This window comes from Schistocerca nitens, chromosome 6, assembly GCF_023898315.1.
Source record: "Schistocerca nitens isolate TAMUIC-IGC-003100 chromosome 6, iqSchNite1.1, whole genome shotgun sequence".
NCBI classification, from domain to species: domain Eukaryota; kingdom Metazoa; phylum Arthropoda; class Insecta; order Orthoptera; family Acrididae; genus Schistocerca; species Schistocerca nitens.
The window spans coordinates 571,035,074-571,061,287 of record NC_064619.1 but is presented as its reverse complement, the minus strand read 5'-3'; the positions used below and the strand labels follow the sequence as shown (position 1 = coordinate 571,061,287).

At 40.8% G+C, this 26,214-nt stretch overlaps 1 protein-coding gene across 3 annotated transcripts in view; it reads left to right on the top strand.

Moving 5' to 3' along the window:
* The window catches only part of LOC126263115 (cytochrome P450 3A19-like), a 157,212-nt gene that overhangs the window by 9,103 nt on the left and 121,895 nt on the right, over positions 1-26,214 (top strand). Inside the window, exons 2-3 of one of the 3 annotated variants that reach the window (XM_049960125.1) lie at positions 13,189-13,426; positions 22,931-23,169. The exons of 1 other annotated variant lie outside the window; for it this stretch is intronic. In XM_049960125.1, the coding sequence (XP_049816082.1) occupies positions 13,198-13,426; positions 22,931-23,169 (468 nt within the window). In that variant the 5' untranslated portion in view covers positions 13,189-13,197. The remainder of the gene's footprint in view (positions 1-13,188; positions 13,427-22,930; positions 23,170-26,214) is intronic. One more of the 3 variants, XM_049960126.1, reaches the window with a different exon arrangement.

The window sequence follows — 26,214 nt, the reverse complement described above, 5'->3', positions numbered from 1 at the left end:
CCCGCTTTTTACATACTTTTTGACTGAAAGTATTAGGCATACTTTATTAACTGCATTAAAGTATTAACTTTGAGATAATGTTTTTATTTAATGAACACTGAGCCTTATTCAAAATAAGCTTAAATTAGCTGATTCACTTATTAATCAAAGTGCTATTAGTGTGCGACAGCAATATTTTATGTTTTATTCTTTCAATGATAGCTTAGGATTTATGTAAATATACTTTCGCTGTAATAGTCTGTAAGCATTATGATTACTGAAAATTAAATTAGCTTTTTACGAAAATACCGTGCATGTTTGTGTTTTGATTCTTTTTTTCAAACCCAAAAAATGTGTCAGGCTTGTTGAGTTTCCCAGCAACATATGACTCTAAAATGCTTGAAAAAACTTTAAATTCAATACTTTTCTTCTAAAATTAAGAAAATTTGCCGGGACAAGCCCCCAGTATGGGCCCTCCCAATACCTTTTATAAGTCGACGCCCCTGAGTCGAGAGAAATAATGTTATAGGTCTTCCACAGAGCATGATATGCTTTTGTATACAGGGTATTTATATTAACAATCTCGATCATATTTTGTTGATATTTATTTTATAACGGTAAGCATCACTGTAAAATATATATAAACAAAATATGATCGACATTGTTAATATAAGTACCTTCTATACAAAAGCATATCATGCTCTGTGGAAGACCTATAACATTATCTCTATCGACTACATCCGAAAACAACTTTGTAACTTGTTGAGTATGTTAGCTACTGTCGATATTTGGAACAAAAGAAGACTGATGTTTAACGTGCGCGAAACTCCGCACAAACGGTCCATAAGAAAACTGTAGTACAAATTCTTACAAATTTCGCCACTGACTACATATAAATATGGTATGGATAATGAACTTAAATGGCGCCTTTTTATGTATTACAGTAAAATCAACAGAACAAAGCAGAACCTCACAAATAAAAAAAAAATACGTAGAAAAGACACGATACACAGAGAAAAATGGGAATCGTTTCCCGAAACGCGTCGTGTAAAATATAAATAAAAGAAAATCGTGACTGGAAGGCAGAAAAATTATTTAAGAAACAAACCCATTGTTTCCACAGTCGCAAGTATACAGTGACCATTTATAATGGATCAAATCAGACAGTTAACGACAGTTCAGAGAAGAGGAGCCGCGTGTGGAGTTCTGACAGCCACCATTCTCGATGAATCGACAAGAACGAACTGGAAGACGCACAAAAAATACACCCAAAGCGCAGTAGCCCTAGGTGCTAAACAAGAAGGTAGACACTGCTACAACCACAGGTGGGGCCGCGAGCATTGGTGATAAGTATGTTGACAAGAGCGTCGCAAGCAAATGAAGAAATACACTAATATTATTTATAGATGCAAAGTTGGACTGTGTTTAGCAATTTATGTACATCTTGTAAAACACTAATTAAAGGACATATTCGTCAATTTTTAGTGATTTACAATGGTAATTTTCATAGTAAAATTCAATTCCTCGTAGAATTTTGTATCGTTCTACGTCAAGCTAAGTATGTTCATATGAATGGTGAAAGGTGGCTACACTGAGCCACAGCGCCAGAGATCGCTAGAGAGCATTGTTCCGCCGCCTCCACTGGCACAGTCATTATTGAGATGTGCTAGAAGGCAGTGCTTGGGGAGAGCTCGTAGTAGTCAGTTCGTGTTCAGATGTGCTAGTAGGGAGTGCTTGCTGAGATGTGATACTGAAAAGTTCTTGTTGAGATGTGGTAATAGCGAGGCGGTGTGGAGCTATATTGTAATTATGAGAGTGATTTTGGTCAATATATGAAGGTAACGGAACTTGATTTATTTTTCATTATTTCCATGTTTTAAATAATGCGTCATTACAGGTTCAGTCAACAAAGCATCTGGCTTGTGTTCTTGTATTAGAGCGTAATTCTGGTTTTCTTGAGTAATTATGGTATTTTTATTTTCTTTAATTAATTCAGTATAAATGATATTTAAAATTTCTTGTGTTATTGAAGAAGAACCGTGCCAGATGCGTACGTTGAGTCATACTTCCACACGCAGAACAGTTACACTTGTGCTTTGGTTTCGTAGGTTTTATAGTTGCTGGGGACTTAATTAATTAATTGTGTTAATGAAAATTTTCATTTCATTCTTTGTTGTTGTTCTATGCAGTCAGATAGCGTAATAATAACAGTCAGGGCCAACCGTTACGAGACTGCGTAATCGGACAGTACAGCGACTGAAAATTAAAATTATTTCCATTACATTTAATTAAGCCCCCATGCACGTGGCGTCCACTGCTTCGGATCGTCCCTTGGAATCTTCTGATTGTAGAAATAGTGGACAGTAGCATTGTTGTAGTAATTTTTAGTTTAGTAATTATAGTCTGTTTTGCATGTGTAGATTTGGTAAGTGTCATTCTTATAATGGTATTTTTTCTCTGAATTTGATTTGTTGTCTTGTATACGCGTTTGACGACTTAGTGCAATTATTTCAATTGTTCGATTAATCGTGTTTGAGGGAAACATTTCGTGTGAATGGTATTGTTGGAAATAAGGAGGCATTGTGTCTAATTTTCATATAGTGACGAGTTTTGTATGTTTTGTAAATGATTACGCGATCGATGAAACAGGCAAAAATGATGAATAGTGAGAATAACGAAATTGTTAACATGGCGAACTCGCCAATAGAGGAAAACAGTATCATGAATAATGAAGTTGAAAATAATTTAATAAGTAGGGAAAATAGTCCGGAAACAGTTCAAAGTTTTTCTCAATCGGAAAATTCTCAGAATACGAGATTAACGACAGAAGAGATGGAGCAGTTGATGCGTGCAATATTAAATTTGGGATCACAAATAGAAACATTTGGAACCGAGATGAAAGCAGTGGGATCTGAATTAAAAAATGATATGAAAGCAATGACAACACGGTTATGCTCACAAATAAGGACATGTTTCAAAAATACGAATGATGAATCAAAGAAAGAAATTAGAGAAGAAGTACAACCGATTTTAAATGCTGACCACAATAGTTTAATGTCAACAGAAATCAGACAAGAGGAACAGGACAGAGAACGGGAAGAAAAAGATCGCGTGATAGTACAAAAATTTTCAGAGTTAAATTTACAACGCGCACACGATAAGGAAGAAATATTTGAGAAAATCGAGGAATCCGTACCAAATGACAGAATAAATAACTTAACGCAACAGTGTGAACAGTTAACTACTAAATGTGACAATACCGAAAACCGAGTCGCGACACTTACGGAAGACGTAAATAATCAGAAAGAACAATTAAGTGACTCTTCGGAAAGAGTTGAGGAGATCTCAGATAAATTGACAAGTGTTAGTTTAGCAGAAGGGTGTGAAGAAAGTAATCTGTTTCATTTACGGGATGCAACAAGAGAGCGCCAGGCGCGCGAACTTGACAATAATCAACATTGGGACGGGTACAGACGCGGTAGGTCTTTGTCGCCGCGAGGCGGAAGCTTTGACTGTAAACACTTCTTGACTGTTCGGAAATTTAAGATCTTTTGCAATTCTAAGAATGACATACATCCATGTGCATGGTTGGATCAATTTACGTACGCACTTCCGCCAAATTTGCCACTAAGTCACAAACTGAAATTTATGTGCAGCTATTAAAGTCCTCAGGGGATTCACTACTCTAAGTGAATATGTGCCGTAGCGATCACAGGGCCCCGAGCTGTAGTGGTGCTTTTTCCCTTTTAGTTTTCAGCACCGCTGCCTACTCTTTCACTATTCTTTGCATCTATAAAAACAACTCTTCTACTATCCATCTATCTAGACAGTAGGTAAACAATAACCGGATTTGACTGTTTTACCCAAAAGTGACTTTGGAAATTACCGTTTGGACTTACTATATTTTCTGCAGCATTCATTCGTAGCTTAAATGAAATTTTACCTGTTTATCTTCGTGACAATATTACTTCTTATGTTGACGACATTCTTATTGCTAAACGTTCTTGGAGTGAGCACAACAAAATTTCGGATTCATTATTAAGTATTTTTGCAAGACTTGGCATTACAGAAAACTTGGAAAAATCTGAATTTGGTCGTTCTAAGGTGAAATTTCTCGGCCACATTATTTCTACAGAAGGTATTCTTCCCGATCCAGAAAAACTAGACGCTATTCGTAATTATGCTGTTCCTTCCACAAAACGTGATGTTCGTAGTTTCCTTGGTGTTTGTAATTTTCTTAGACGTTTTGTTAGATTGGACAATTTGGCCACACCTCGTTTATGTGAATTATCTGGAAAGAATTCTAATTGGTGTTGGGATGAGGAAGCTCAATCAGAATTTGAACAACTTCGTGACGCTTTAGTTGCTGCTCCACTTCTTTCACATCCGGATTTATCTAAAGATTTTTGTTTGGCGACGGACTCATCATACAAAGGCCGAGGTGCACATTTATTCCAAGAGATAGAAGAAGACGGCGTTGTAGTACAGAAAACTATTGCCTTTGGAAGCCGTGTTCTCTCTAAATCAGAGAAGAATTATTCGATTACGGAACTTGAAGCTTTGGCTGTTGTTTGGGCTTTCACAAAATTTCGCACATTTTTGTTTGGCAGACATACTAAGGTTTACACCGATCATCGAGCTCTGGAATTTCTTATGTCAACAAAATTAACTCACGGCAGATTGTCACGATGGGCGTTGTACCTACAGGAATTTGATTTTAGTATTGTTTACATACAGGGATCTTCAAATATTGTTGCTGATGCTTTATCACGTGCACCTATGGGTTTGAAACAAAGAGCTGAAGAGGACTGCAAAGAAAACCATTATTGTTTGATGTATATTCAAGGTGTTGCGTTTGAGAACTTTATTTCGTCTTCGCTCCAGGACATCGCTAAGGAGCAAAACAAGGATCCAATCTGGAAGGACATTAAGGAGAAGTGGAGGAGAAAGGAAAGCGTAGCGATCAGACAGTATTATTTAGTTCGCAATGATATTCTTTTCAAACGAAAATCGGTCGACAACTCTGTTTGGTTAGTTTGTATTCCTGATGAGTGGGTCAATAAATTGATTTGGTACACACATTTTAGTTATGCGCACTTTGGTCCCAGAAAATGCTTTCATAAATTACGAGAAAATTGCTACTTCAGTAATATGGAAAAACGTATTCGATCTGTTCTTGCCAAATGCAAATTATGTCAAAAGGCTAAGCCGCCAACAATTTCTCACAGAGCACCGTTGTTTCCTATCATTCCAGCGAAATTAAAGGAGATGGCTGCAGTTGATTTGTTCGGTCCAGTGGTTCGATCTACTAATGGTTTTGCGTACATTTTCGTAGCAGTGGAATTGACATCAAAATATGTGTGTTTTACACCTTTACGCAAAGCAACAGCTCGTTCAGTATCTAATGCTTTCAACAAACATTTTCTTAAAGAAGTTGGTCATGTTGATAAGGTTATATCAGATAATGGATCACAGTTTCGCTCTAAAATTTGGCTTCGTACTCTACGGCGTCGGAAAATTAAACCAATCTTCATTTCACTTTTTCACCCTCAGTCTAATGCTTCAGAGAGATGGATGAAGGAAATCAATAAATTGTGCCGTCTTTATTGTCATCAGAATCACAGAACTTGGGATCAGTATCTTCATATTTTTCAAAACATTCTGAATGAACTTCCTAATGACTCAACTTCTTTACCGCCTCTATTGATATTAAAAAATAAAGTACCAACAAATCGCATTTCTGAAATCATTCCTTTTCCGCCTTCACGGAAACTGCGGCATTCTGAAGTTGTGAACCTGGCTCTGCAAAATATTGCATCTGCAGCTGCTAGAAGAGAGAAATCAGCTAAGCGTCCTGGTCGTTTAAAAACTTTGTCAGTTGGCCAGAAGGTGTTAATTAAGTCCCACCGTTTGTCTCATAAAGGAAAAGGCTTGTGTCGCAAATTTTTTCTGCTTTATAACGGTCCATATAGAGTTCGCAAAATTATTCATGATAACACTGTTGAAGTAGAAACTCTTAAATCACGACGCTCTAAAGGAATACATCATATATCGAACGTAAAAATTTTTGTGGAATGACATACTTTAGAGAAACTAACAGCTACATGTAAACATGCGGAGAATACAAGGATACCGCGCCGTGTTCCGGCGGCGGCGCGTACTCAAAGCAACAGTCAGTCTGCGCGCCGCACGAGGCAGTCGTTGACCGCAAACAATGAATTCCTACGTCACGCGCCTACAGCTGATCGAGCGCTCAGTGCGAATGCACTGACAGACGTAAACAAATACACAGTCTAATTTCTCGGATTAAATTCAGTATAAAGCTATGGTGACCTCATAAATTATGTTATTAACGTTCAGTATTTTTCAGGATACGGTTGTATAAAGTATTTAAGACCTTCAGGTAAATTCTGTGCGTGTCCGACGTTAAGACGACTTGCTTTGGAGAAAATTTTCAGGAAGAATGTCATTTCGAAGAAGAAAGTAATAGACAAAAAAAAGGTAACGGTTAATTGAGTTTATTTTTCAGGTAACATATTTCCACTTAGGTACGTACTTTAGACGTAATTTGCTGCTCGCGATTACGTGACTCATACTTTGTGCTAAATTTTATGTTCTATGAATTTACTTGTGAAGCGACGTGCTTGTGTACATTTACTGATTTTGACAATTATTGATTAATGAACAGTGTTATTACTTGTGTATATTATGCATCGCTTGGCTGCTATGCTTTTTCACTGATGTCATATTTTTTTTATTATGTGCCTGCTGTGCTTATTTATTTAAATTATAATTGTCACTTGATTAGTTGTGCTGTTATGTATGTAGGTTACACATTTGTGATTTATCTGCTTGCGCCTTCATGTGTACTTATTAAGATTACATATGAACATTTATTTGCTTATGTCGATGTGATGCTAATGACCTGTTTATTGTGTAAGGCATGTTTGCTGCTGTGCGTATGGATTGCATATTTACACATTTCTGTTTTGTTGTCATAACTACTCTTCAATTTAGTATATAGAAATGCTGATATACTGTGTACGAACATAGAGTTTAGGTTACACTGTGGTATTAATTATAGATTGTTCGCTTGGCAGAGCCTCGTTGTAAGAATTGTGCTGCATCCACTTGTTGACATTCTGTTCTCTACTGGTATATTTACTCGCTATTGCATGTTTTGCTTACGCTCAGTGCCTTATATTTTTAAGATAAGAAAATGAACTGCAGTAATTCGACATAAACGACATTAGTACAAGAAACTTCATAGAAGTCACATGAGCTGGAGGTTTTATGAAAGCTGTATAAATGTATGCTAATAGGAAGGAAGCTAACGACATGACATACTAAAACTAGGTTTAGACCATTGACAGTTATTACACTGCATTTTCCGTGAGCAATTGAAATAGGAAGTGCCACTTGACACAAAAAATACTCCACATGTTTGCTTCTGCTATGATTCTTGAAGTGGTGTACACACTGTGAAATATTATGATCATTCACACTCCGTAATCGTACTTAATTACTGAGAGTTATTCGAACTAAGTCTGTTAGAGGTCATGTATGCATTTCTTTTATTTAATGATGGACAAGGAACCAAAATGTATCTTATAATTTATAATGAGTAGAAAATTTGGGTCAGATGGATTACACAGAGGTTGTGTGTGGACACTGTGTCTTCGGATTGCATGGGATGCTGAATCGAAGTTGCACTAGGATTTTGTCTGTACTTGTTCGAGGAGACTGACTAGAGGAAAGAGTTGTTATGGAAGTGAAATGATATTGGTGCTGAGGTTTATATGTATCGACGTATTATTGAGGTATTGAGATTAGGTGAAGTAGATGATTATTGGAGTTTTCGTGGACAAAAGGTAAGGCAAATGATATTGATGATCGACGTATTGAAAAGGTATTAGTGAAGTATTGAGATGTTGTGATGCTAATGATTATTGGAGTTTTGGTGGATAAGAGGTAAAGTAAATGAGGAGCATATTGTTTTTGTTGGTTTATATGGAACAAGGAGGATGAAGATGGCAGACTAGAACACTAAAGTAGAAAGAAGATTGCCTACACACACACTTTGTTAAATCAATAAGCAGTATACACTTTTTTTTAAGAGAGGAAGTATTTGCATATCTTGGCTCACTGACAGTTGTTCAGCAACAGTACATTTTGATCTGGCTTGGCAAACATTGGTCTAGACATGATGACTATGACGTTGACTAACTATTATTGACTGTTATACATTGCTGCCACTACTACTTGATACACATGATGAACATAAAATTTCGACAGAATTGCATTTACACAGTTAACACTATTCAATTACACAGTAGCACTAATGTGGATGAAAGATGAGTGAGTGTGTTTTGTGTGTTTTCCTTTTATAATCCCAGAGAAGTGATCCCAACCTATCTCCTAAATATTATTTCACTTGTTTGTTGTGGCTTGCACTGACACCCATAAATATTATAGGTTAACTGTTATCGTGTACTGTAATAGTTAATGTGACAATTACCTGATATCATTTGTGTGTTTATTATGATTTGTATGTTTAGTATAAGAGCATTGATAATAATTTGTTAAAGAAATTGTATGTGCATTCAAACTATTATTCATGACTGAACTGTCTCAGTAGTTATGGTGAATAGTATGGACTGTTACTTGCACTTTTTCTACATGATTGGTGCTACAAGGATATGTTTAATTTCTGCTGATGAACTGTGTGATCAGTGATTGTAAAAAAATTATGGACTGTTACTTGTACCTTCTCTACATGATTGGTGCCACTAGGACATGTTTAATTTCTGCTTATAAACTCTGATGAACAGTGTGATCAGTGCTAGTGAATTTTATGGAACTGCTTCTACTGAAATGGTGTTACTTGTTGCTGTCTGCACCTGCTCAACATTGCTGGGTGCCACTGATGGATTGCTTCCACTGAAATGAAGTCACCTGTTGCTGTGTGCACCTGATCAACATTGCTGGTGCCACTAATGGACTGCTTCTACTGAAATGGTGTTACTTATTGGTGTCTGCACCTACTCAACATTGCTGGGTGCCACTGATGGATTGCTTCCACTGAAATGAAGTCATCTGTTGCTGTGTGCACCTGATCAACATTGCTGGTGCCACTAATGGACTGCTTCTACTGAAATGGTGTTACTTGTTGGTGTCTGCACCTACTCAACATTGCTGGGTGCCACTGATGGATTGCTTCTACTGAAATGAAGTCACCTGTTGCTGTGTGCACCTGATCAACATTTCTGGTGCCACTAATGGACTGCTTCTACTGAAATGGTGTTACTTGTTGGTGTCTGCACCTGCTCAACATTGCGGGTGCCACTGATGGACTGCTTCTATTGAAAAAATGTTACTTATTGGTATTTGCACCTGTTGACCATTGCTGGGTGCTACTGCTGGAACTGTCAACTGCTTATTCTTGGGCTATGGAAAGCGTTTATGTGAATATTTGTATAAACTGATTTATTGTGTATTACTGTTTGTGGAAAGTTATGAGACTCTTACCTGCACATATTCGTCATTGCTGACGCTATTGATTGAACTGTTTAACCACATAATACTTGTATAAACTGTTATGTAAAGTCACATGTATGAAAGAATTTGTATTGCTTACTGTATTCTATATAATAGGTTATTGAAAGGTCAGTGCAAAGCCAAAATTTTATCTAGTTATATGATATTTACGTATTAATATTATCTTTTATTTTTGTCTATATTTTTTTGACGAATTTGGTGGTATTTTCACCACCAATGCTGGCAAAAATACCATCAAATTCTAGCCGTGGAGGAAGGGCATATGAAAGGTGGCTACACTGAGCCACAGCGCCAGAGATCGCTAGAGAGCATTGTTCCGCCGCCTCCACTGGCACAGTCATTATTGAGATGTGCTAGAAGGCAGTGCTTGGGGAGAGCTCGTAGTAGTCAGTTCGTGTTGAGATGTGCTTGCTGAGATGTGATACTGAAAAATTCTTGTTGAGATGTTGTAATAGCGAATCGGTGTGGAGCTATATTGTAATTATGAGAGTGATTTTGGTCAATATATGAAGGTAACGAAACTTGATTTATTTTTCATTATTTCCATGTTTTAAATAATGTGTCATTACAGGTTCAGTCAACAAAGCATCTGGCTTGTGTTCTTGGATTAGAGTGTAATTGTGGATCTCTTGAGTAATTATGGTATTTGTATTTTCTTTAATTAATTCAGTATAAATGTTATTTAAAAATTCTTGTGTTGTTGAAGAAGAACCGTGCCAGATGCGTACGTTGAGTCACACTCCCACACACAGAACAGTTACTCTTGTGCTTGTTGTTGCGTTGGTTTTATAGTTGCTGGGGACTTAATTAATTAATTGTGTTAATGAAAATTTCCATTTCATTCTTTGTTATTGTTCTAAGCAGTCAGATTGCGTAATAATACTAGTCAGGGCCAACCGGTACGAGACTTCGTAACCGGACAGTGCAGCGACTGAAAATTAAAATTATTTACATTGCATTTAATTAAGCCCCCATGCAATGGACTCTAAAAGGTTTAAAAGTTCAGGGTTTCCACATGAACACTCCCTGATTTTCAAATACAATTAAAAACCTACGTGGCATAGATACTTGTGACTTGCGGTAACATGTAAAACAACGCCAAAAGTTTTGTACAAATAATTAATATGCCACTACACGGGCACCTTTCGTAACCCTGAACATGTCTTTACGATACCCTTTCTCGACCTATGTGTGCTGAAGCTTTCCTGGGGAGGTGGAGGCTGCCACATCCATATTTCTTCTGCGGACATCGCCAGCGCCATGCGCAGGCGAGGCACACGCAATATCTTTGACATAACCCTACAGGAAGAAATCCAAATTGGTTATTTCCGGAGACCTCCGTAGGCACTTTTTTAGCCCATCACGTCGTTCTCACCGCTGCCAGAACCTGTCCGCCTGTTTATACTCCCGGTGGCTAGGAACTTGTCATACCAAGCCTTAATCATCTTAACTTGTGGTGGTTCCCTTCGAAATTCACGTCGGGAACTTCTTTAGACGGCAACGGACGATTTCTTTATTGCATACGACACCACACACTGGACCACCTCTTAATGTGCAGTTTTTCTGGTGATTACGTACCACCTGATACAAAAGAAAACGAATCGCTTGGAAAAAGTCTACACAAAACTTTTTGAGTTGCTTTAGACGATGCCGCAAAGCTGAAGTATCGATGTCTCACATCCAAATTCCATTTGGACCTCATGTAGGTTTCATGTGGACATCTGTTTTATCTGATGCCTCTTGAGTAATTATGCTCAGAACGCAGTTTTAATGCGGCGCAATAATTTTTGGTATCCATATGTAATGTTGTGCTTTCCCTGTTTGTCTCAAGTTCACATGCGGTTGCTCTTTAATGAAACTGCGATCTGTATAATTAAATTATTCATTGAAATGTGGCCTATGAAGTATTTCACACATGTAATAATCTCCAAGTTACGGTATAAAGTAAACATTTTCTCCTTTACAAAAATGGGTAGTAAGAATATGTGACTGCCATGTGGAAGACCTTGTTTGTAATTGCAGTACTGTCAACGATGTTGTCCTTCGCTGGAGGACTGGAACAGGATGTACACTCCTGGAAATTGAAATAAGAACACCGTGAATTCATTGTCCCAGGAAGGGGAAACTTTATTGACACATTCCTGGGGTCAGATACATCACATGATCACACTGACAGAACCACAGGCACATAGACACAGGCAACAGAGCATGCACAATGTCGGCACTAGTACAGTGTATATCCACCTTTCGCAGCAATGCAGGCTGCTATTCTCCCATGGAGACGATCGTAGAGATGCTGGATGTAGTCCTGTGGAACGGCTTGCCATGCCATTTCCACCTGGCGCCTCAGTTGGACCAGCGTTCGTGCTGGACGTGCAGACCGCGTGAGACGACGCTTCATCCAGTCCCAAACATGCTCAATGGGGGACAGATCCGGAGATCTTGCTGGCCAGGGTAGTTGACTTACACCTTCTAGAGCACGTTGGGTGGCACGGGATACATGCGGACGTGCATTGTCCTGTTGGAACAGCAAGTTCCCTTGCCGGTCTAGGAATGGTAGAACGATGGGTTCGATGACGGTTTGGATGTACCGTGCACTATTCAGTGTCCCCTCGACGATCACCAGTGGTGTACGGCCAGTGTAGGAGATCGCTCCCCACACCATGATGCCGGGTGTTGGCCCTGTGTGCCTCGGTCGTATGCAGTCCTGATTGTGGCGCTCACCTGCACGGCGCCAAACACGCATACGACCATCATTGGCACCAAGGCAGAAGCGACTCTCATCGCTGAAGACGACACGTCTCCATCCGTCCCTCCATTCACGCCTGTCGCGACACCACTGGAGGCGGGCTGCACGATGTTGGGGCGTGAGCGGAAGACGGCCTAACGGTGTGCGGGACCGTAGCCCAGCTTCATGGAGACGGTTGCGAATGGTCCTCGCCAATACCCCAGGAGCAACAGTGTCCCTAATTTGCTGGGAAGTGGCGGTGCGGTCCCCTACGGCACTGCGTAGGATCCTACGGTCTTGGCGTGCATCCGTGCGTCGCTGCGGTCCGGTCCCAGGTCGACGGGCACGTGCACCTTCCGCCGACCACTGGCGACAACATCGATGTACTGTGGAGACCTCACGCCCCACGTGTTGAGCAATTCGGCGGTACGTCCACCCGGCCTCCCGCATGCCCACTATACGCCCTCGCTCAAAGTCCGTCAACTGCACATACGGTTCACGTCCACGTTGTCGCGGCATGCTACCAGTGTTAAAGACTGCGATGGAGCTCCGCATGCCACGGCAAACTGGCTGACACTGACGGCGGCGGTGCACAAATGCTGCGCAGCTAGCGCCATTCGACGGCCAACACCGCGGTTCCTGGTGTGTCCGCTGTGCCGTGCGTGTGATCATTGCTTGTACAGCCCTCTCGCAGTGTCCGGAGCAAGTATGGTGGGTGTGACACACCGGTGTCAATGTGTTCTTTTTTCCATTTCCAGGAGTGTACTTATACTCGTAAGTCTGAGATAACGGCAGACTGTTCACATGCCGTTCCTACCGCAGCCAACGACGCCGTTGGCAGTGAACAGCACTGCAGTCGGTTGGAATCGCGTGGCCCTCTGTGTCTGATCGCAGAGTTAAGTTGCATTCTTTTCTTTTTGTAGCCTTCCAGGATGATCACAGAGAGCGCCCCGCTGGGCTCGTGGTCCACTACGCTACTCGCCGCTGTTGTACTGGGTACTATATCGTTCTCCTCATTTTTCGCTCTACGCTTCCGGTACTGGAAGGACAGAGGAGTGCCATATATACCGCCAAGCTTCCCTTTTGGAAATATGCGTCGCTGCTTCTTAGGAGAGATGTCAATGGGCATGAACATCGCAGAGATATACAAAAGGATGAAAAGTAAGTGTGACATAATGCTTTGCCTATTTTAACCTGTACATAACTTGGTCTCATAGTTTTCCAGATGTTTATCTGCACCTCGTGGCAGGTTTAAGGCCCAAGCAACGCAAGCGGCCGCTCGAGTAGCCAAGTTCAACATTTGTATATGAAGTGTACCATAGCAGCAAAAAACTGGCCTGTGTAAAGTATACGATAGTGGAACCAAAAACATTCCGGTGAAAATGTGGCCGCATACGAGCTGTTTGCGAGTTAATTGCTTGTGTGTGATTAGGTATCGTCCCTGACTTCAGTCTCTGTATATATAAGGCAATGTCGTGGCCGCCTGACTGAGTGACTCATCATCGGCCAGCCCAAACCGCTAAGGATAAGAACTTGAAATTTGGAGAAGGAGTGAATCTTGTATTGTTGCCGTTGTTTAAGAAGGGATTTTTCGCAATTCGAACCCTAAGGGGTTGAATTAGGGGATGAAGGTTTTTAGAAAAATTTCGCTATTAAGGTAATTTTGAAGCTATAACTTAGAAAACTGGTATTTGCTTTCTCGGTCAAAAACAAAGAAATGCGTGTTTCAGCATTTTTGGAAGTTTAACCCTTTTGGGGTGAATTAATGGGCGAAATCTTTTTTTGAAAATATGTCATTATTAAAGAACTACTAAAGTATTTTTAAACGTACATCCATGAACACTGGTATTCCACTAAACGGTTACAAACAAAAGAAATACATAATGAGGTTTTCACTCTGCAGCGGAAATACTTTCATAAAAGATTTCACCCTCTATTTCATTCCATATGGGGTGAATTTCCAAAACCAGCGACATGCGTATGTTTTATTTCTTTCTAACAGAGAAGCCATATACAAATTTTCGTAGATTTAGTTTCAAAACTATTTGCATAATGAAATATTTCTATAAAAACTTTCATCCCGGTTTTACCACCGTGGGGTTGAATTCCCAAAATCAGTGAAATAAGTATTTTCCTATTTCTAACGGAGGAGGCATATTTGCGGAAAAGTGCTCTACCATCATTTTTCTTTCATTTTGTTCGGTTTTCTTCGTTGCGTTTTGTCTGGGCGAACGTCACAAGACATCCGTTCAAGTTGATCGTTGATTCCTTTTAGTTTTTTATTACAGAGGGCGAGCAGCCCTCTGATCGAACTCGCTGAGCTACCGTGCCGGCTAAATGATGATGAAGGACACACAACACCCAGTCCCCTGCCGGGAATCCAACCCGGGCTCCCTGCGTGGTAGGCGACCATCTGAGCTACCCAAGCACGACTCACCACGTCCTCACAGCTTCACTTCTGCCAGTCTCCTACCTTCCAAACCTTACAGAAGCCCTCCTGCGAACCTTGCAGAACTAGCACTCCTGAAAGAAAGGATATTGAGTAGACATGGCTTAACCACAGCCTGGGGGATGTTTCCAGAACGAGATTTCCACTCTGCAGCGGAGTGTGCGCTGATAAGAAAGGTTCGCAGGAGAGTTTCTGTAAAGTTTGGAAGGTAGGAAATGGGGTACTGGCAGAAATTAAGCTGTGAGGATGGGGCGTGAGTCGTGCTTGGGTAGTTGAGCTGGATAGCCGGCACGGTAGCTCAGCGTGTTCGGTCAGAGAACTGATTGCCCTTAGTAATAAAAAAAACGAACTTGAACGGATGTCAGGTGACGTCCGCAACGACCAAACTCAACTATCAAAAACGAACAAAAAAAAGAAAAAGATGATGGAGCACTTTCCCGCGAAAGGCAAAGGTCCCGAGTTCGAGACTCGATCTGGCACACAGTTTTACTGCCAGGAAGTTTCTTAAAAGAAATACATGTTTTAGTGTTTCTCGAAACTCAACCCCTAAGGGAGTGAAGAAGGGGATGAGACTTTTTACGAAAATATTTTATTATGAAAGTATTTTAAAGCTAAATGTATGATAATTTAAATATGGCTTCTCCGTTAGAAATAAGAAAATACTTATTTCACTGTTATTGGAAATTCAGCCCCATGGTGGTAAAACGGATATGAAAGTTTCTGTGGAAATATTTCATTCTGCAAGTACTTTTGAAATAAAATATACGAAAATTTGTATATGGCTTCTCTGTTAGAAAGAAATAAAACATACTCAAGTCACTGGGTTTGGAAATTCCACCCCTAAGAGATGAAATAGATGGTGAAATATTTTATGAAAATATTTCATTGCGAAAGCGTTTTTGAAGCTAAATGTCTGAAAACTGCTCTTGGTTTCTCGGTTAAAGATGAAAAAAATACTTGTTTCACTGTTTTTGGAAATTCAGCCACTAAGGGAGTGCAATAGGGAATAAAAGTTTTAAGTAAATATTTCGTTACATTAAGAAAAATTTAAACCTAAATTTATTAAAATCAGCATGTAACGTCTCGGTTAGTTACAAAGAAATATTCGTTACGGGATGGAACTTGCTATGGAAATATCTCCGCAAGAACATAAAACGCATGTTTAACAAAACCTTTGAACTCCAGCTACCAGAATCGCTTTTTGGTCAGAAGTACATACAGAAAAGATCACGCTTATATGGTCTTAATTAGCGTGAAAAGCGTAAAAGGTGTTGCAGTTTGCGAACGAAAAAAATTTCGATGAAATGAAAGCAAAATAATCTCTGCATGCCATACAGTCTACGTGAGCGAAGCAGCTGGTGCCAAGCTAGTATCAAATATTGTCCTAATTAGTATGAACGTGCTCGAAACGTAAACTTTTCGATTATGTCCCGTCTAATTCGGCTTAAGTTTCACCAAGCGATGAAGACTTGATCTTGGAGGCCACTCCTTGTAATTTAAGTTCTCCAGAGAGCTCATCATCTTACATTAGAAAAAACAATTTTACTGACATATTTACCATTATTTTTGCTAGCACATGATTCTCTTTACTCTAACTATATAATTAGTCAGTCATGAAATTAGTTATTCAAAATTCAGTACTACCTTAGGACTATGCCTTCTCAAGGACGATTGTGTGGTGTGCAAATTTAGTCACTGAAAGTGATATCTTGAAATCAATATATTCAGATTCTATGTTGAAAGATTTTGCAAAGTTAAAACGTAGAAAAATGCTGATTTGTCTTTGTCCATGGAAAAAAATGTTTGTGCCTATTTTCAAGAATTGTAGAAATTATACATGACTTTATTAATAGAATATTTCTCATTTGTATCAGTCATAGACTGGTATTTTCATTTTCAGTTGCGTACATAGTAACTTTGATCACGTTTACCAACATTCAGTTGCTTTCACGGCAATTTTTCTTAGTTTAACTACTTCCTGGTGAATTTTCTGCACATGTAACACACAACTTACAAAGTCTTTTGTTTAACACCTCAGTATAAAATTAAAATATATTTTTGCATTTCTGTTTCATTTTTCCCAATGGAAAGTAAAATAATTCTTAAGTTATAGAATTAAAAGTTTCCATTGTTAAACTATCACAAATTTTATATTTCCATTCTTTCCACTAAGATTACTATATGGATTATTTATTGAAGATAGTACCATGCAATAGGTCTAGTTTTTTCTGCTTTCGCTAAAAGTATTTAAAGATGTCAGGAATCATTTTAAATACAAATGAATTTTTTCCGGTCTAACATTTAGAGCTCGAATGAGATGAAGAAATTTATTTCCATTACAGAGGAATGTCTATGTAGTACTAATTTTAAAAGAACAAGTAACTCATTTCCACGAGAACTAGATTTACATTCATTTTTAAATGTCTAACGAGAACTCAAGGAAAGGCACCTTGTGCCTGGGATGGGAGGGGGGCAAAGAGGGGCTCCAAATGATAAGTTGCTTCTGTGGAACAATGCTCTTACATTGGCCCTACCTTGAAGACACATAATATGGTATGCATTGCTGTATTATCTGCAGACCTCTAAACATGCTCATAGATCTATTGATATCTGCTATGATTTGTATACTGATAAGTTCACTATTAAATTACACTTTGGGTAGGAAATCTACAAATAGTGAAATACTCAATACAATAAATATAAACGAGTATGTTTTTCATTTCAAGATTGGAAACACACAAAGCCGAAAGAACCGTTTTGTACTATCCATGTGTTAACTATAATTTCCCATCTGCTCGCGCTATTTTCTATGAACAATGCCAGACATAATGGTCTGCAGTTACCACAAGATTTTCTCTACTGTACTAATACGACGTTGTAAGCTTTGAACGTTGACACTTGCACTGCCATTAACGTACTCGTTCTAGATTGTGTATGAAGAACTTCACTCCGTTCGCTTCTGACGACGGACGCATTGATGAGGAAGATATTTGTAAATTTTTTGTCCATGAATACTACGTTTTACAACTTCATTGAATGTAAAGGAAATGCTTAATGAATAAAATACTTCCATTAACATGGCGGTTACTTTTTTGGCCAAGGAATCAGGTGGGCATCAACAGGAAATCAACCATGCCCCTGAAATAAAATTTGGGATTCTGAGCACAAAAAACAAGGGGTAAGATGAACACCAAGAGAATTAAACAAGGACAATGGAATGTACGCAAATTATACCATTACATTAGAAAATAAGACACTAAAAGTAGTTGACGAGTTTAGCTATTTGGGCAGAAAAATAATTAATGAAGTCCTAATTAGAGAGGATATAAAGTGCAAATTGTGCAACATCCATAAAACTATGCCTGAAAAGGTAAATTTGTTACCATTGAATATAAATTTAATTTATAAGAAGATAGTTTTGTAGGTATTTTTCGAGAGTTATAGGGTGTAGCCTCATATTCGGATGATAATCAGTTTAGGCAAGAAGAGAATAAAAGCTCTTGAAATCTAGTGTTACAGAAGAAGGCTCGAAATCAGATTAAGTAGATGAGATAACTAGTGAGAAAGTACTGAGTTGAGTTGAGGAGAAGATAACGTTACAGCATAACTTGACTAAAATAGGAAGTCTTGTAATAGGACACGTACAAAGGCAGCAAGGAGTCATCAGTATCCAGAATGAGATTTTCACTCTGCAGCGGAGTGTGCGCTGATATGAAACTTCCTGGCAGATTAAAACTATGTGCTGGACCGAGACTCGAACTCGGGACCTTTGCCTTTCGCGGGCAAGTGCTCTACCATCTGAGATACCCAAGCATGACTCACGCCCCGTCCTCACAGATTTACTTCCGCCAGTACGTTAATGAAATGTGGAAGTGGGGGAAGTGGGCAAGAGTAGTGGGAGACGAAGGCTTGACTGTTGATAGAAATGCGTGTAAGTTTCAGTAGTTATGCAGAGAAAGACCCTGTACAGGACAGAGTTTTTGTATCCCGCCTGGAAGGCGGCGCGTGGGTCTGCTTCTGAAAACTGGAAGGTTGGCCGAATGACGAAAGCGAGTAGGAACAGGAGAGGTAAAACACTTCGGTACTGCGAATAAAATTATAGATGTTTACTATAGGCAAAAAAAGTTAATAAATGGTAACATAGCTTTGTACGTTGGTGCGAAACCGTATTCCCGTCGTAAGTAGTACAAATTCTCAACAGCAAGCCAACACCCTCTGAAGCCACCGAGCGAGGTGGCGCAGTGGTTAGACACTGGACTCGCATTCGGGAGGACGACGGTTCAATCCCGCGTCCGGCCATCCTGATTTAGGTTTTCCGTGATTTCCCTAAATCGCTCCAGGCAAATGCCGGGATGGTTCCTTTCAAAGGGCACGGCCGACTTCCTTCCCCGTCCTTCCCTAATCCGATGAGACTGATGACCTCGCTGTCTGGTCTCCTTCCCTCAAACCAACCAACCAACCCTCTGAAGTTGAAGCGATTTGTCCCGGCCATCTGCTCGTGATCAAATGGGCTGAATCTGCCGCGGCGCTCGTACAGATCAACAGCACCTGCTAGATGGCGCTGTTGTCGGTGTCGGTCCTTACAAGGGAACCTCCCCATCGCACCCCCCTCAGATTTAGTTATAAGTTGGCACAGGGATAGGCCTTGAAAAACTGAACACAGATCAATCGAGAAAACAGGAAGAAGTTGTGTGGAACTATGAAAAAAATAAGCAAAATATACAAACTGAGTAGTCCATGCGCAAGGTAGGCAACATCAAGGAGCGTGTCAGCTTACGAGCGCCGTGGTCCCATGGTTAGCGTGAGCAGCTGTGGAACGACAGGTCGTTGATTCAAATCTTCTCTCGAGTGTAAAGTTTAGTTTTTTATTTTCAGATAATTATCAAAGTTCAGGCACTCACACATAATCGACTTCGCTCTCCAAAATTCCAGGACATGTTCAGATTTGCTTGGACATATACAGGATTTGACGGTCTACGCACGGAAACATTTGAAAACGTAAAAAACATATGTTTTGACAGAGCACAGGGAAAACTGAGCGACTGTGAAACTGTTGCATTCATTTGTTGCAGTTTATGTGACAAACTCTTATGTTTTCATCACTGTTTTGGGAGTGCTTATCACATCCACAAGAAAACCTAAATCGGGAAAGGTAGAAGAATCTTTTTACCCATTCGCCAAGTGTGCAAGTTAGGTGGCTCGACAACATATTCCTGTCATGTGACGCACATGCCGTCACCAGTGTCGTAAAGAATATATCAGACGTGCTTTCCTGTGGAGGAATCGGTTGACCTATGAACTTGCGATCAAATGTTTTCGGTTCCTATTGGAGAGGCACGTCCTTTCGTCTACTAATCGCACGGTTTTGCGGTGCGGTCGCAAAACACAGACACGAAACTTATTATAGTGAACAGAGACGCCAATGGACAGATCGTAACTTTCTGAAAATAAAGAAAGTAAAATTTTCACTCGAGGGAGGACTCGAACCAAGGACCTCCCATTCCGAAGTTGCTCACTCTAACCACGGGACCACGGCGATCATCAGTTCATATTGTCCTTGATGTCGCCTATTTTGCACATGGACTACTCAGTTTGTATATTTTGCTTATTTTTTCATAGTTCCACACAACTTCTTCCTGTTTTCTCGATTGATCTGTGTTCAGTTTTTCAAGGCCTATCCACTGTGTCAATTTATAACTAAATCTGAGGGGGGTGCGATGGGGAGGTTCCCTTGTTAGTGCCAACCTATGAACTTGCACCTACGCCGTGGCATCGTAGCTATCGATAACACAAGAGTTGTGTGAAGAGCAGAATCAAACCAGCTTTCGGACTGAATACAACAACAACATGATTCCGAGACCTATCTGAGTTTGATCGCGGACAGACTGTGATGGCCCATAGGCTCGGCACGTGCATTTCGGAACAGCACGACATGTCGGGTGTACGAGGAATTCTGTGGTGCCTTCAACACGTGACGAAACCAAAGTGAAACCACTTCCAGACGTCGTGGGGTTGGGCAGCCATCCCTCATTACAAATGTCGGACATTGCAGGCTAGGCAGATTAATAGAACAGGACAACCTTTAATGCTGGGGAGAGTACAAGTGTATCTGAACACACAGTGCATCAAACACTCCTAACGATGGGGCCCCACAGCCAACGATCCATGCATGTGCCAATGTTAACACCATGACATCGGCAACTACGACTGAAATGGGCACATAACCACCGGTACTGGATGTTGGCGCAGTATCAGAGCGTTGCATGGTCTGATGAATCCCGATACCTTCTTTTACACACTGATGGGAACTCGTGAATCCGTCGTCTTACAGGAGAACAGCTCCGAATCACCTGTACTGTGGGACGAAGACAATCTGGCAGCGGCCATATTATGCTATGGGGAACATTCACATGGGCGTCCACGGGTCCAGCGGAGCTCGGTGCAAGGCACCATAGCGGTCAACGAGTATCGTACACTGGTTGTAGACCATGTACACCCCTTCATGACCCTCATGTTTCCCGAGGGCAGTTGCATTTTTCACCATGATCAAGCGCCATGTCACAAGGCCAGGAATGTGATGGAACACAGTGGCCAATTTCAACTGATGTGCTATCCCCTCCCTCCGCCAGTCGCCAGATCTGAACACGATCGAACACATCTGGAATGTGACTGAACGTGGCGTCAGAGTTCATCGCCCCCTCCCCAGAATTTATGTGAATTAAGCGATCTGTGTGTGCAGACGTTGTGCAGCTCCCTCCATGACCTACTAAGGCCTGATTGCTCCCATGTCGCGACGCGTCGCAGCTGTTATCCGCTTCAAAAGTCTACATATCGACTGTAAGGTATGTGGTCATAATGTCTGACTGACACATTCACTCACTCATGGACTCTTCATGGGCCATTCCAAACCGCTAAGGATAAAAACTTGAAACTTGGAGAGGGTGTTGATGTTATGCTGTACGTGTCGTTTAAGAAGGAAGGGGATGAAATGCCTTTTTTTCAAATGTGTCGCTATTAAGGCAATTTTGAAGCCAGATCTCTGAAAATTTGTGTATGGTTCAAATGATTCAAATGACTCTGAGCACTATGGGACTTAACATCTGAGGTCATCAGTACCCTAGAACTTAGAACTACTTAAACCTAACTAACCTAAGGACATCATACACATCCATGCCCGAGGCAGTATTCGAACCTGCGACCGTAGCGGTCGCTCGGTTGCAGACTGAAGCGCCTAGAACCGCTCGGCCACTCCGGCCGGCTTGTATTTGGTGTCTCGGTCAGAAATAAGTACATGTTTTAGCATTTATGGAAATTTAACTCTTAGGTGGATGAAATAGTGGGCGAAAGTTTTTTTTGAAAACAATTCGTTATTAAAGAACTATTAAACTATTTTGAAGCTACATCTGTGAAAAGCGGTATTTGGCTTCTCGGTTACATATGAAGAACTACGTGTTTCAGTGTTTTTGTAAATTCAGCCCCTAAGGGGATGAAAACGAAAATGAAAATTATAATGAAATAGTTAATTATGAACGCATTTTCAATGCTAAATCTATGAAAATTTGCATTTGGCTTCTCGCTTTCAAACAAAAAACTACATGTGGCCCTGTTTTTAGAAATTCAGCCCGTAAGGGGGTGGAATGGAGTACGAAAATTATCAAGAAAATATTTAGTTTCATCGAAAATTTTTAAAGCTAAATCTAAGAAGATTGGTATTTCACTTCTCGGTTAGATATAAAGAAATATGAGGAAGGGTGTGGAAGTTTCCATGGAAATATCTCCAAACGAACGTAAAGGCGTGATTAAAAAAACTTTGGATTGTAGCTATCAGAATCGCAGTTTGATCAAGTACATTCGGAGAAGACCATGCGCTTATGGCCTTAACTAGCTTGAAAAGTTTAGAAGGTGTTGCAATTTGTGAACAACGTAAGAAATCGATGAAAAAAATATCTGAGCAGACCATACAGCTTACGAGAGCGAAGCAGTGGACGACAAGCCAGTTTACCACTATACTCAACAGTTTCAACGTAGGAAATGCAAAAATACTCCACGAATTCATACTTTTGTAAGGAGATTGTCCCCAGTTGTTATCAGTTGTATGGCTTCATCTTCAAGCTCAATACAGTACTTTTTTTCCCAGTGAGTGACAGACGAAATGAGTTGCTTTCTGCTAGGTGTCTGCTATTTGCTGCAATCCTGAGGTTAGTTATTCTGCATAGGTCATAGATTCGTGGGAATCTACGCTCTGCTCCGACCCGTTCTGGTCATTATCGACCCCATCCTGGTGCACTGCGTGCTGGTGAAGGATTTCCACATGTTTTACGATCGGGGCATGAACCTGGACGAAACAATGCCACTCAACAGGCAACTGTTCTGTCTCGCTGGCAACAACTGGAAGAGGCTGCGACTCAAGCTGGAACCAGCATTCGCTCCTAGTAAGCTCAAGATGATGTTTCCTGTAAGTACACACTATGTATATATCATGCACATTGTATATGTGGTTCTTTGAAGTATGTCCGTCGACATAAGTGTTTCAAACGATTCAACCTTTTTCACAAGACTATGTCGTCTACATGAATGAATGTAGAAACATGAGGTAATTTTGAACCTGTGTATCAAACTTACTACGGGTGGGGGCTATCGTTCATTATCCAAAGTGTGCCGAGTCAACATGGCAGCAATACAGCAACAGAAGGCGTTTTGTGTTCTTCGCTTAAACATGTGTAATTCAGTTAGAACTGCGCAGCGTGATTTTCTTCGAGTGTATGGCACTGTACCTCACATAGCTCAAACCATTCAACGATGGCGCCAGCAGTTTTGAGGCACTGGTTGTTATTGCAAATCTACCTGTCGCTCCGTTGCGTTTGTTCAAGATGTGGAGCGCAAACGGCAATCTTTCACTCGTCATACCAGTTGAAAGACAGCCTTTCTTCATACGCCTCTTTGGCGTGTTTCACAGCAACATTTGTATTTACAGCCATATGGTAGTCAGTCACTATAACCGCTTCATGATGGTGATAGACAATAATGCATAGAGTTTTGTGAATTCATACTAGTCCTGGAAATTCAAGGCCATGATTTGCTTTCAGCTGAGATTAGAAATAGATTTGACACTGAACTGGTATGCAGGTTGTTCAGAAAATCCCGCTACACTCTTCCAGGACTTGTAGAGGGGAATGAGTACATAATACTTTGAATAGGAACCCATGTCCACCAATGTCATCCAACGACGCTACAGAGCTTCAAACATATAAGCGCCGACGTTTGTAAATATATGTACGAGGGCTATTCCGAAAGTAAGGTCCGATCGGTCACGAAATGGAAACGACTATGAAAATCCGATAAAGCTTTGCACAGATGTGTTGGGTAGTGTCTCTAGTATAACCCCAGTTAGCATCACGTCGCTCTTCTCATTTCTGAGCTCGCAGTGAGTGCGTAAAGATGTCTAGAAAATAGTGTCTGCCGCCAAGTACGGGGGCCTGGTGAGAAATTTCCCCTGAAGCTATGCAGCTAACATTACATAACTGTCGTGCTGTTTCGTCTTCAAGACAATTCTCAGCCGCATTCTGCAGGGGCAATGAAGATGCTCCTGCATCGTTTTCAAATGGAAATGTGAGATTACCCACAATACAGCCCGTAATTGTCTCCCTCTGCGTTTCAGCTCAGGTCACATGAACCGCTGGTTATGAAGACAACATTTCGGCACAAGACAACGAGCCGTAGGCCAGCGTAGAGAATTGGCGGAGAGCACTGGCGGCTGCCTTCTATAGCGAGGGTATGGGAACGTTGGTACAACGCTACGATACACGTCTAAGTCGGGTCGGCGACTATGGAGATAAGTAGCTGCAAGGTGTATCTAACTGTTGCAAATAAAACATTTTTGATTTTTACCGTGGTTTCCATTTCGCGACCTATCGGACCTTACTTTCGGAATAGCCCTCGTATATACAGGGTGATTCCATGATGATTTACAAACTTACCAAGATGATGGAGAAGGTGATATGCATCAATTTGAGGTAAGGGTTCCCGTACCGGAAACGACCAAGTCGAAAGTTATAAGCAAAAGCCGTTCTGATATCTTGTAATGTGGCGCTGTCTCCTGACCTTCATTTCTTATATATTCCGTCCTCACAATCGTATTCTGCACATCAAGACGCTACATTTGAGCCCAAACTCGATAAGGTAGAGTCAATTTTTCATGAAATCATGTAAGTGATATGCAAATCCAATAAGTAAATGGCAAGTGTGCACCGAGGTTGAAAAACGTTGAGGCTGGCGTACACAACATGACAGCCACTGGAATTTTCGTTCTAAAGAGGAAACCAGCCCATTGGGAAGACCGTCCCTTCAGAGGGCTGGGTCAACAACATACCTGCTTCGGCCAAAGCGACCGCCCAGAGAGAAGACAGCTTTTGCTGGAGCGAAGGGATACCAACCCCCATGTTCGACTTAAAAGCAAATACCGCTACATTGTGTGGGAGCGCCCAGAAAACACATTATTTCACGGACTGACTGCATAGTTACAGAGTTCTCACAGGACAGTATACGCCTAATGGAGATGCTACAGATTTCTGCATTGGTCGACTCAAACGAAACGTCATTCTCCCGTTTAAAAGAGCAACGCTGATTGGCGGAATATTTCTGATACAAAGAGCCAGAGAAGTGAGGGAAGACAGCGAATGATATACCCTTGCAACTTTTCCAGAAAAAGGGGCCATTCCGTTGTCGCTCTTGGAGTGGGAACACGTAACGAGAGCAAGTGCGCTCGTAAGTGTACGCAAAGAGCGAGGAACAAAGTCTCTCCTCAGTACTTCACTGGGAGAGCACCTCTGTCGTTAGCGAATCGGAGTGACACTATATTGAGTCGCTCGTGATAAGCGTTGTTCACTGTGTTGGCCGCCACACTTATTGTGCGGTATGAACATGGACAGAGTACTAGTTAAATCCCTTCGAGCGAGTAATGAGTGGCATCGCGGTGGACTTGTTATCTGACCAGTGTACCACGCCTATAGTTAGACTAGGGGTGGATAGGAGTCCTTGACTTCATCGAGGCATAGGGAGAGTTTGATTGGCGGAGGTCAATCCAGATAGAAAGAGATAGGTGTGTTATTTGTCAGCAGCGAGCGACGCAGGCAGCAGTCGTCGCAGCTCACAGTATAGTCCGCTACTGCGTATGCGAGCCCCATCTGTCCCCCATAATAGTGCACTCCATTACATTTCTCACGCGACAGCCTTGACCGTACCTAGAAAAGTTATTCAAGTTGTGTAGGCGCGGCTCTCAGCCATTCTGCCGAGTAAATAACATTCTTAAAGAAAAGGGAGAAAAGAACCTTTCCATACTTTGTGAAATAATAGCATTCCTATCTGTAAGAGGCAATCTACTGCTCTGAAAAGAACCCGGAAATTTACTATTATTTTATAAGAAAATGTTTCACTTGATTTCTCAGAATTTTTTGTAATAAGTAATATTTTTCATTCGTTTAATGTTTTTCTTACACTAACC